The sequence below is a fragment of the Grampus griseus genome (genome assembly GCF_964374135.1).
Source record: "Grampus griseus genome assembly, chromosome: 11".
Taxonomy (NCBI): domain Eukaryota; kingdom Metazoa; phylum Chordata; class Mammalia; order Artiodactyla; family Delphinidae; genus Grampus; species Grampus griseus.
Genome location: NC_139005.1, coordinates 15,205,388 through 15,219,068, shown reverse-complemented (window position 1 = coordinate 15,219,068; position 13,681 = coordinate 15,205,388). Strand labels below are relative to the sequence as shown.

Below are 13,681 nucleotides of genomic sequence, written 5' to 3'. Positions count from 1 at the left end.
CACACTCCCTGATTTCAAGTTATACTACATCGCTATGGTAATCAAAAGAACATGGCATTGACAGAAAAATAGACACACAGACCCATGAAACAGAATTCAGAGCCCAGAAATAAATCCACACATACGTGAACAATTAATGTATGAAAAAGGAGCAAAGTACATTCAACAGAGAAATGAGTCTCTTCAATAAATGGCGCTGGGAAAACTGGACAGCCACATACAAAAGAATGAAACTAGACCACTATCTTACACCATACACAAAATGAATTAGACTTAAATATAAGACCTGAAACCATAAAAAACCCACAGAAGAAAACACAGACGGTACACTCTTTGACGAAGGTCTTAGCAATAGAAGAAAACACAGACAGTACGCTCTTTGACGAAGGTCTTAGCAATATTTTTTTTGGATCTGGCTCCTTAGGCAAGGGAACAAAAGCAAAAATAAACAAATGAGACTACATCAAACTAAAGGGCTTCTGCATAGCAAAGGAAACCATCAACAAAATGAAAAGACAACCTACCAATAGGAGAAAAAAAATTGCAAATCATATATCCAATAAGAGATTAATATCTAAAGCATATAAGGAACACACACAACAAAAAGCAAACATGATTTAAAAACGGGCAGAACAGCTGAATATACATTTTCCTAAAAATACATACAGATGCCAGCAGGTACATGAAAAGATGCTCAGCATCATTAATTATTAAGGAAAGGCAAATCAAAACCACAATGAGGTATTCCATCACTCTGGTTAGAATGGCTGTTATCAGAAAGACAAGAAATAACAAGTGTTGGAGAGCATATGGAGAAAAGGGAACCCTTGGACACTGTTGGTGGGAATGCAAAATGGTGCAGCCACTATCAAAAACAGTATGCAGCTTCCTCAAAAAATTAAAAAATAAAATTACCAGGCTTCCCTGGTGGCGCAGTGGTTAAGAGTCCGCCTGCCAATGCAGGGGACATGGGTTCGTGCCCCGTTCCGGGAAGATCCCACATGCCGCAGAGCAGCTGGGCCCGTGACCCACGGCTGCTGAGCCTGCGCGTCTGGAGCCTATGCTCCGCAACGGGAGAGGCCACAGCAGGGAGAGGCCCGCGTACCGCAAAAAAAATAAAATAAAATAAAATAAAATAAATTACCATATAATCCAGCTATTCCACTTGTGGGTATTTATCCAAAGAATATGAAAACACTCATTCAGAAAATCATATGCACCCCTATATTCATAGCAGCATCATTTACAATATCCTAGATATGGAACCAACCTAAGTGACCACTGACAGATGAATGGATAAAGAAGATGTGGTGTGTGTGCATGTGTGTATATATATGCACACATACACACACACAAACGAAATGGAATACTCCTCAGTCATTAAAAAAAAAAAAGATGAAATCTTGCCATCTGCAACAATCTGTAAGGAACTTAAGGGTATTATGTGAAGACAAGTCAGATGGAGAAAAACAAATACTGTATGATTTCACTCATATGTTCATATGTGGAATATAAAAATAAATGAAGAAAACCAAACAAAAACAAACACACAGATACAGAGAGACAGCAGTGGTTACCAGAAGGGAAGGGGGAACGTGTGGGAGAATAAAATGGGCAAAGAGAGTCAACTGGTGGACTGATGGACAGATGGAAACTAAACTTTTGATGGTGAGAACACTGTAGTGTATACAGAAGTCAACATATAATGTTATAAACACCAACGTTACCTCAAGTTTTAAAAAAGAAGACATAAGCTGGGAATCTTCTGACCTACTCTTACGCAACGCTCAATGGTGTTTATGCTAAACTATTTGAACTGGGCCCAGCTATCAAGAGTAAACGCTCACAATGCTCACCTTTTACAATCTATTATTCTTCCCTAGCTACACACTCACCCCAAAAAACTTTACTTTTCTAAAAGGAAAACTGCCTCAAACATGTAATAATCTTATATGAGACTTATTAGTCATCCAAATATAAACGAATTTCTGAAATGGTTTTCTTTAACAGGAACATATAAATCCTTGGCAATTTCATAATAAATTTGTAAGATTTATAAAATTTAACTTTTCCGTTAGCAGAATCTTATAAATACTGAAGAGGGAAAAAGGTCCTTTGGCTGACAATGCTGTGAGATGAAAACAATAAGATAAAGTAATCGAATGCGGGGTAACTCCTTTAAAATAGTGTTATTACTTCAAAACATGTTATTCATATCATAAATATAACTGAGGTCTTAATTATTTTAAAAATGGGCTCTACAAATATGTGTGTGTGTATATGAATCACTTTGCTGTACACCAGAAACTAACACAACATTGTAAATCAACTATACTTCAACTAAAAAGGGAGGAGGGGCCTCCACAAAAACATGATTGAGGACAATTTTAACAAAATTAAACAAACTAAAAATACTTACATTACAACTGAGTATGTAAAAATATAACATCAATAATTCTTTCCATTGAGAATGTTTAGACAAACTGAAATATAGTTCCCTTTATAGGTTCATATATAAAGTTAAATATTATCACAGAGGGTGGTTTAAGCCAGACTGCTTCAACCAGTACTCTCCAAAATACCTTTCTTTAACAAGTATTCACCTACAATACTCATTCAACAAATATTTCAGAGACTAATTTTGTACCATGCATCATGCTAGGGACTAGCTATGGCAGAAACCTAGAAAAATATATGGGTTGCAATTCCTGCTCTAACTGGTTACAAGTCCTTTTTAATTTTCAGAGTAATAGAACCATGTGTTATATACCAGGCAAATCTGATTCAGAGAATGAACTGGACTATGTAAACATTTTTTTTTAATTTTAATTTAAAATAATACATCATTTTGTCACATTCTTAAGGCTACTGAAGCTCATACCATTAGAAATGACAAAAGACTCTAACCCTTAAAAAAAAAAAAAATCCTCAAACCTTATTTATATTAAAGCTATAGTGCTGGAATTGCAAAACATTCTCCACTAGGTCAGATTCTTTAATAATTAAAAAAGAAAAATATGTAAGACGTTTTCTTTAAAAATCTTACCTTTTAAGAAATACTTTATACATTTTTAGAATAGAAAAATATTTTTCATTGAACCCCAAAAAAGTGCCACTTCTCTCAAAAAAAAAAAAAAACACCAAAACCCCAAGACATTCAAATGACATATATGATTCAGCTCCCTTTTTAATAAAGACTATATATATAAGCATCTCCTTGTAGGTCTGCAACCCTAGGCCTTGTTATACACATTATCAGTTTTTCAAATTGAGAACCTACCTAAACTAAGAATTTCTCTTTGTCTTTTAGAGAACTTATGCAGAGGTATTAAAGACTTAAAAAGAAAAAAATAGTTGTAACCATATAAAAAGCCCCCCCATCAACTATTTTAAAGACTTAAACCATATTTTCCCATTTTTATATTTTATTCAAATAGCTAACACTTTTATTAACCATACAGTATTAAGAAAAGAATTCAAACAGCAAACAATAAAAGAGGTCTTAAATAACTGTGGCAAATTCTACCCTTTTAAGAATACTTGCATATTTAAAACACTTTATTAAGGTGTGAAAGGGAAAAAAGTTTCACAAAGGTTTACTGACGTGATTATCAATGCTTTCAAATGAGAGTAAAACAAATATTAAAATACACATTGAGAGTCAATTACTGTCCATCTTAATTTCCTTTCATCTGAAATTCAGAGGTAATGTGTGTCTACTTTACGGAAGATTTATATATGAAAAAGTAAGTTTATTAGAAAAATAAACAACTTTAAATTTTACAGTATTTTCCACTTCTAAGATTCTTTGAGATAGAGCAGATGTGCCGTACGATTTAAACATGATCTGATTTACAAAATCTCATTTAGTCCTATTTAGTAAAACAAAATACAAACGGCAAAATGTTAGTAACTATTAAGAACTCCAATGTAAAAGTTAAAAAAAAAAAAAAAAACATTTGTCGCATGTACCTAATATGGCAATATCTACTCTGATGTATATTAAACAACTCACTGAAATTTAATGTGCTTTATTACCAAGATAATACTATCATATTAAAATATAAGTTGTGCGGTCTAGCTTTATTTTTCAAAACAACTTATCAACTATAACCAGGGATTGGCAAATTTTTCCTTAAAAGGTGAGACAGTAAGTATTTTAAGTTTGCAGGCAATAAAGTGTCACTACTCAGCTCTGCCACAACAGGGAGAAAGCAGTCACAAGTAAATGAATGGGTATGCCTGTGAGCTGCAGTTTTGCCTGCTGCTGAAAAGACAATGGATTTTGAATGAGAGACTAATTATTTTAGGTGCCATATTACAAATATGTCATATATTGGGGGGCAGGGGGGGCCACAGTGGTAGGAAAAATAATATAGATGGATAGCTATCACTAAATGAACACTATAAAATAAAAATTTCCACACTTGTTTCCCAATCATAATTGCATGTGTGTATATATGTATACATACAAGTTATAAAACTATTTCATTTTAATTCAATATTCTTTTTGGTGTGTAAACAGTATCAGAACAAAGTCAGATAAGCAGCAGAGTATCTTGAGCGACTGAGTACTCAGAGGCTAATCAATAACCATGAAATTTGGTTTTGACATCTTAGTATTTCTACACAATGGGAAAACTAATCTATTCGCTGTGCCCCTGAAGAATATAGATGTATATTTTAGATGTTTTAAAATTTAATTGAATTGTTACAATTTTGAAACTAAATGTGATTTGCTTTGTTTTATTAGAAAAAATACTCAGGCAAGGTCTACAATCATCGGTCAATTAAGAATGACTTACAAGAACATGAGGCAATAAAATAAAAATACAAGTACAAACTATATATCTGAAACACTTCTATTTGGCAATTTTATAACAAATCAAAATTTAAAAAGAACAAAGGAGATTGCAGATTACTTCGCAGATACAGAATAAAGCAACTGATGAAGTGCTTAAGCAAAAGAAAACAAAAAAATAGTAAGAAAACACACTGCTTTTCTTCTTTTTAAAAATAAAACCACATTTGCTACAAGTCATATGAATAATACCCTTATTAAACAACCATTCCAGAATGTCTTATAGAAGCAGTGCTTTTATTTGCACTTCATTTAATTTTATATGACTTACTTCACGTATATAGCTCTTTACCCCATTGTTAACGAATAAAGTCTCCCATAATTTTTATTATTTTTTTTAAATTTTTTAAAGTAAATGAGAAATGATTTATGTATCATGGAACCTTTCCCATTTTGGAACCAAAAGGCTTATTAATTCTATATTTTTGTCTATTCTTTCTTTAAAAAATTTTAGTGTAAAAACTGCTGGTTTTTATATCACTGTAGTAAAGTGAAAACTCCTTAATCAGGAGTATTTTCTGCAGTTTGACTGCATATAACCACATACTTTACAATATGTCCTTCCAACAGTAAGGAAATAATTGATTTCACGGTCACTGTCAGAAATGAGTGCCATAATTCTATTATGGGTATAGGTCCTCCCTCAAAGACTTTCTGGAAGGATGTTCAATGTGTTTTGTTCTTACAGATATTAACAGTAGTACATAGTCCCTTAAGTCTGCAAAAGACATTTATTGTTAAAGAAGGTGCTTTATTAACAATTCCTCTGGCAGCACTAGTGAATTACAATATCCTTCAATATTATCTCTACCCATAATATATACATTTAACTTTTCATGCCTCTAGAAAAACATCTACAGTACATTTCATAATATAAAAATATATTACAAATCTGCTGAATTATTTACAAGCAATGTTCTATTATCTCTATGCAACATTTGTTTGATACAATACTAACAAGTTACACATATTTCCATTTCTGTAAGTTAAAAAAAAAATCCATATGGCTTCTTGCTTACCAAGCAAGAAAGTGATTTTATTTTCCTTTTCAAAACCAACTTTGGTGCATAAAGGATTCAGTTTGAAGATACTTTTAAAAAAAATACAATTTTTCTTATGTTAAGAAAAAACAACTCATAACCAAATGCTTTCCTCAGAAAAAAAAAAAAAAATTAGAGGCTTATATAGGTTAAAATGAAAATATGAGGATTATTCAAATAATTTGAAATAAAGGTTTTTCAAAAACCGTTAACAGATTAGTTATATAGGTAAATATTAACATACTGTACTCCATGAGAAAACCCTAGTCCTGAAAGGGGAGCCACCAGACATACTGCAACACTCTTTAACAGAAATTTTCAGCCCTAATTCGATAGACGAATTTTTAGTTGATTGCAAATGTCGTTCACTGTTTGCTTAAATACAAATTGAACACTTTTCTTATCAGAGTTCTGCAAAAGAACACAAATGGCAACCAATCACATCTATTTATCATAATTGAAAGGTAAATTATCTTTTGATAATTTTCATTGTCTAAATATTTCCTTATATGACTTCAAATCAATAGACACTGTCAAGACAAATATCCTTACAGTGCTTTTGGTATTTTTAAGGGCACATGTTGTAATTGGTTTTCTTTTCAATATAAACTACTGTAATCACTAAAGGGTTTTAAAAAAAAAAAAAAAAAGGCAGCTTAAAGCAGCAAGCATGCAAAGCCTTTAAGAAGCTGTTCTACTAAGTTGCCAGAAGAGTGTTTGCTCAGTCTCCCACAGTACCATTCCATGAAAATGTGGATATACAGTAATATATTAATATATTCCACAGAAGAGCCTACTTCATTCACAGAATGTTTACACTAAGCATAAATATTATTCTAAATACTGGATTTAAGGAAAAAAAAGGAAGGGGGTTGAATCTAATGTGCAACTTTTACTAAACCCATTGTCAGTGACTAAGACTGCAGGTGTCCCCGCTTGTTTGCTTTTTATGTATTTATTTATTTTTTACCTCTTCAACCTCTTCTGCGGCATTGTTCTAGAAAAAGAGAAAAAGGAGTATTCTTTTATTCAATTGAATGAAAAACACATTAAGTGCTTCAAAAATACAAATATGTATAAGAAATAGGCAATGTGATGATCACTGATCACCATGAAAATTTATTTCCAAAGCATTCACATGATGGATATAAATTTAGTTACATAATATATATAGCTTGTTAAGAAATCCTTTTTATGTAGCCTGATAATGTGTTTCTAAAAAAGAATCTCATGTTTAACACATACATTTTAACCATACTTTAAAACTAATGTTTAAACCTCAAATAAATATGTCCTTTTTACTCTCATTTTGAAGTTAATATATTTTTGGAAGGTTTGTCATGCTTTCATTTTGAGATGCGCATAAGCTGTCAAGTTATTTCTCCTGAAACAAATTAGAATAATTGCTTTGTCCCCTCTTAATTTCACAAGTTTTCCCAGTCAAAATCCAGGCATTGCTAAGATGTTACACCACGGCAAATGTAGTGGGTTCTATGACTCTGTACCACTTTAGAGTAGACTTGATTCTAATTTCCAGAATAGTAGAAGCATGAAAGTTTAGACTCAAGATTAAATGTTAAGATGGGGTGGAGGCTGGTTTACAGCTAAAGAAAATTAACACCACAGAAGCACCAAATATATCTTAAGAACATCTTCATTACTCCAGTAATCAGTAATAATTGCAGAATTATACCCTGAAAACAGGTGATGAAAGTCCTATGTACTTCTGGACATCAGTTCTGAGCTTGAATGATATTTATTTGTCACTTTCACCAAAATATCTTAATTGTTTCCTATATAGCATAAGAACAGCAAAAATAAGCTGATTCTGTGAAAAAGGAAGACCCTTTGAGAGTGGGAAGTAGAATGCAGGGCAGAAACACAGAAGTTAGTCTCAATCTTATAATTAAGATTCATGCCCCTTTGTCAACTCACTGCTTAAGGCATGTTTACTACCAGTCTTGGCTCTCCCCAAATACCACTCTTTTAGAATGCAAATTTTAATCACTCCCTTCAAAGAATAAGCAGAAATAAACCCTAAATTAGGTGCCAATAAATAAAGAATATTCAATTATTTTTCTTTATAAAGAGAAAGGTAAATCATAACTCTCATATTTTTGGTAGTGAACGTCCCTCGATCTTTTCCTTTAAGGTCATTTCACTATTCTCTCTGCTAGTTAATCTCTTGCTAACCTAGCTCAACCCACAAAAAACAAGTTTTCATTACATTTAGGACCTTCACCAAAAGATGCTTTAAAAGTTTGGAAGAGTCTCAATGTTTCCACACACCGCAAGGCCCATTATGTGAGAATTTCATTCTCAGAAGATGCTTCACATTCCAAAAAGTTGAGTCATGGAATGAACAAAACCTCAAAGTATTTAATTGTTTCAAAATTTGGCATAAGACATAGTACCTTTACAATAGCTAAAATTCACATTTGGGATTATCAATTTTTATGTCATCTTACTCTTACCCAACCTATTGCTATACTAAACTAGAATTCCTTTTTAAAATATATAAAGTTCACTCATTAAGAGTGCCTTTTAAACATTTTCACCACTTTTTTAATCACCCTAGTATATGTCATGTGGATAGAGGCAGTATGGAGTTCAGTCACATCCTAGTTGTGTAACCTCTTGCCTCAGATTTAAGCTATTTAACCTCTTGCCTCAGATTTCCAATCTGTAAAACAGACATAGGAACACCTACTTCACAGGACTGCTGTGAGGATGAAGTATATGTAAAGCACCTAGCACAGTGACTCAGCACATAGCCAGTAATGTTGGTCTCTTCTCCTTCCCCCCCCTATACCTTCATATGCACAGCACACTAAAACAAAGGTCAGATCAGAAAATTGTTAGAAACGTGAACACTCCAAGCTACCTCTTAAATAAAAACACAGTAATATTTAAAATGCTCTTTTGAAAAGTTTGGCGAGAGTACAAGTTTAAGAACTTCAACCATTAATGGTATTTAGGGCACATGCGATATATTCCCAGGTCAACACGTGTGATATTATAAAAAAAGAATTACCTACTTAAACAAAAGGAACTTATTTTCAAAACACTATGTATACCACAATTTAAGCTATTTAAGGTAAATCTGGAATTAACCTGGCATATAAACTTTACCAAAATATTACCCTTCTAGTCTACAATTTATAAATCATTGTGATGTAATTTCCATATATGAAACTCCAGAAAGCAAGATATGCTTGATACTGCAATTCAGTACTTAAAAATTAAGTCCTAACTTTATATCCAAAATTTAAGGAGATTTAAGATTACAATTCAAAAAAATAAAACATCAAAGCAAGAATTAAATTACCTGTATATGTTTGGGTCCAAAAGCAAGGCAGTATCTTTGGGTAGCTTTGATAAATGAACTACTTTAGTTTTTAACTGATGTCGTTCACTTTCATTCACCCACACGTCAGGCAGACTATGAATTAAAAAACAAGTCATATATAAAATAACATTAATTTTAAATTTACCCTTCACATTACCCAGCTTTTTCTGCTAGTCTGACTGGGGCACCTAGGTTAACGAGATTCTCAGATGCCAAGGAAACTCAGTGATCTAAGTAGTGGGATGTAGAGTCCCAGCTAAAAAAATGGCAAGGTGAAATTTTAGGCATAAATCTGGAAATGAATTATGATTTTTTTTTTTTTTTTTTTTTTTTTTTTTGCGGTACGCGGGCCTCTCACTGTTGTGGCCTTTCCCGTTGTGGAGCACAGGCTCCGGACACGCAGGCTCAGCGGCCATGGCTCACGGGCCCAGCCGCTGCACAGCATGTGGGATCTTCCCGGACTGGGGCACGAACCTGTGTCCCCTGCATCGGCAGGCGGACTCTTAGCCACTGAGCCACCAGGGAAGCCCTGAATTATAAATTTTTGATGGCAAAGCCACATCAGACTTAGAAACAAATATTAGAACACACTGTCTGCCTTTTAGTTTGCTAAGTGGAACTATATCTGAGCTTAACTTGATGAAAATCTGACACCTAGTCTCTTTCTGAAGAAATAAGAAATAAAAACCCCACCAGATTAATTTCCACTTTAAAAAAAAGGCACATACAACCAACATCCTGAATTTAAAAAAATTTAATCCTATAGAAAAATTCAAATAAAATGATTTTGATATTTGGATTGATCGATTTCCAAAATACTAAGAATACAGATATTTGAATATGATATTTTTTAAAGGAACTGTTTATAAACTTAATATAAAAAGGGCTCTTACAAATCAATATGAAACAAGTGAACACTCATTAGGTAAAAAGGAACAAGGGAGACAAAGGTCACAAACCATTAATTCACCAAAGATACAGTTTTTAAATTATCTTGCTCATAATCAAAGAAATGAAGAATGTAAGAATGCCAATAGCCAGTGCTGATAATAAGCCAGGGAAATAAGCTCTCTAATGCAGTAGATGAGATCAGAAATTGGTACAAACTTTCGGGAAGGCGATGAGTATCAAAACCCATAACATTTTGCATACTTTGTAAATAAAGACATTTTAATGTCTCTTTTTTTAACAGTAGAGAAAAATGGGTAACTTTAATGTTCGGTAAAAAGGAGTTCATTAAATAAATATTACGCGCTATTTCAAAGTATTTTAGAGTAGCATTTCCCTAAAACATGGAAGGGGCAGGGGTAAAAGGAAGTGGAAAATATGTTCTACACTAATAGAAGTTTGACAATCACAGGATTTTTAAAAAGCTAAAGAGATTTCTTTACTTCAATATGCTAACATGCATTGTAATCTTCCAAATCTACTTTTAAAGCTCTTAATTCATATCAGATTCATTAACATCTCTTTAGACTGGAGTTTGGGAAACAATATTACAGAAAAATATTTAATAACAAGTGTTAACCACATATTATTAATTTTTAATGAGATTCCATTCATGTCAACTTATTCTATTCTTGATGCTGATAAGATTTCTATGATACATCTTCATTACCTTTTGCAACAACAAAAAAAATTATTTTTGAGAATAAAAGGAAAATTGAACATGAAATTAAATTAAGGAGCATTTGGACCAGAATTGCTCTAATAAAATGGTACTAAAACTCAAAAGAAAAATTTAACACTCCTGGAAAACTGACCAACTGTTTTTTTCTATAAACTATCATTAATTGTGTGCTGGAAAATGTTTAGAAATTTTTAAAATAAATGATTCAAACAAAGGCACAAATAAGGTTGCTTGCACCCTATCCTACTTGAGGGTCATTAAAAATTCTAAAAATAATCACATCCTAAAAATGATTAAAAATTGCTTTAACAGCTTCCATTAAAAACAATTTTAAAAGCTAGTTTTAAAGCTTATACCTTGAGCCAGGTACTCTTAAGAGCTTTTACAGATTATCTTTTTAAGGCTGACGACCTCAAAATGTTTCGTGGTTTCATTTCTTTAAAGTCTTTTACTTTGAACCCAATAGCTTAAGTAATTTTTGAGTATAAGATTTTAATAAAAATAAGACTGATCAGTTTATTAGTTATATATATAGTATTCCAAATACTTACATGTCTTCAGGCATCCAATGAAGCAAAAGTTTTATCTTTCCAGAATCCTCTTTTCTCTTAGCTATTACCTAGCAATGATATAAAAGAAATCATAAAACTATTTATAAAAGATCATTTTAATATGTTTAAAAAACGCTTTTGGTCCTAATCAAGAACTTAAGTTTTCATGTCCTGGACCAGATATTACCACCACAACATCTTGTTCTGCCCCGGTTTGTAGCAATTTCCCACCTTTGATCATATATTTTCACAAAAGAAAAAGAAAAAAGGAACTGAAGTAGCTTTGTACAGCCAAATACTAAAACCATATTATCTTTGAAAATGCTATTTATTTTACTTTCTACAAAGTCTTTAGCTGAGCCAGACTGCCAACCAAGAATCCATATTGGCTGAAATACTTTTAAAGGACAAATGAAGAGTAAAGAAAAAATAATGCTAGAAAGGGAGAGGTCTCCTTTTTAGGATTAAGGTATTTGTCGTTTGCTTGGGAGTTTTCTGTTTGTTGGCTGATTTCTGTTATTTTAAATGAAACATTAACCAATCAGTGTTCAGTTCAGTTAGGAATCTACCTAAGTTAAAGTGTGGATCAACCAGAACACAAAGACCTACATAAGTGTAGTAAAAACAATATGCTTGTCACTCATTACCAGATTCAGAAAACTAAGGTAACGATTTTTAAAAATCGATCAAAATGGTATTTTATTAACTCTTAGAACTGCCATATTAACCAAATTAGCTCTTTAGTGCTTTAATAATCTAAATCTCAATATTTTTACCAAGTTTAACTTCCAAACAGCCTCACAAAGTAATGTTATGTGTCATTCTCAAAACATATTAGAAGTAAAAACAGTACTTCATACAAATATAAAAGTTTCTGGTCCCATTATTTAAAAACCTATAGTTAAGTACCCTAATTCTAGACTCGGTAATGGAATCAATTAAAAAGCTCAAAGACAGATCTGTAGATGCTAAAACAAAGTACCTCTACAAAGAAGTAAGATATAAAAATAATGCAATGCAACCAAGTGCAGCAAACCAACTGACTGGTAACTAGGATTCTGCTGACCTCTTCTGGAGGCGGCTCAAAAGAAAATGTTTCAATTAAAGAAGACAAATTAGGCAAACTGCACGGCGTAGTACCTCACATAAATACTTTTATGCAAATCTTTTCACTACAAATATGGTTATTTCCTATAAAAGTTAATTTGGTAACGAGGAAACTTACATTTGCAGTTAGCACTGAACATCTGACTACTGTTTAACACGAACTGCCCCCACCAACCTTTCCAGTCACACTCAGGGAACCTTAGAGAACCTCCTCACCTGGCCCCAAGGAAGACCTTTTCCCATTAGGGATGTTTCTTCCTTCCACTTCCCCCAGGAAAAAGCGTTCTTCAGATTATACTACACCTTTGTGACTTTTCCTCAGTCAAGGTACCTCTGCCACCCCAATGTCGCTTGGGGGTGTGAATCACTCTTATTCCTAGGCTTTTAAAGTTTATGATAAACATAGGTAATCAATCATGTTCTTAAATCCTCTCAGATGTTTTCTACAGCTCGAAAACCTATTTTCATCTTCAGACTATTTTCACTCTGAGTAAATTTTAAGTTTTCTTCCAGACTCCTAATATCACATTTCTAGTTCCTTCATTTTTTTGATTATCTTTACTCCTCCCACGGTGAGCCTAAGGATTTCATCCAAAAAGCTGCTCTAATGAAAGCATGAAGTTGATGCTTCATTTTTTAAAACACAACCTTATTTATCATCATCGCCTCTATTCCCTAACATGTAGAGATACTTGTTCATTACTAGACCATTATTTCATCAGATTTATTGCCCTTTAAATCATTAAATGTTGATAGGCCCCAAACCTCAATCCTCTATTTCTTCTCTTTTCTCTTTAATACTTCCTAGGTGATCTTATCCAGTCTGATACCTTTAAATAACACTAATATGCTAGAAAGTTCTATTCTTACCTGTAACCACACCTTTCCTCTAAGCTCAAACTCTTAAATCCTTGTGCCTACATGACAGAAGCACGAGATGTTCTATAGAATGTGCCGAAATTATGGCTCTTGATACTCCCCTCTCCCCGAATCTGCTCACCTCACAGCCTCTATTATATGGCAACTCCATCCTTTTGGCTAGCTGCCCAGGCCAAAAACATTGGAGTCATCCTTTCCTCTCGTTATCATACCTGACATCTGATCCATCCATAATTCTTGTCAATACCACTTTCAAAAGATATC

General features: G+C 33.0%; 1 protein-coding gene across 1 annotated transcript in view; it reads right to left on the bottom strand.

Moving 5' to 3' along the window:
* Positions 1-3,415: 3,415 nt before the first annotated feature.
* Positions 3,416-13,681, bottom strand: part of AEBP2 (AE binding protein 2) — a 57,356-nt gene continuing 47,090 nt past the window's right edge. Inside the window, exons 6-9 of the mRNA XM_082665598.1 lie at positions 11,432-11,499; positions 9,230-9,343; positions 6,872-6,898; positions 3,416-6,312 (exon numbers count right to left, since the gene is read on the bottom strand). Of these exons, the coding sequence (XP_082521724.1) occupies positions 6,267-6,312; positions 6,872-6,898; positions 9,230-9,343; positions 11,432-11,499 (255 nt within the window). The 3' untranslated portion in view covers positions 3,416-6,266. The remainder of the gene's footprint in view (positions 6,313-6,871; positions 6,899-9,229; positions 9,344-11,431; positions 11,500-13,681) is intronic.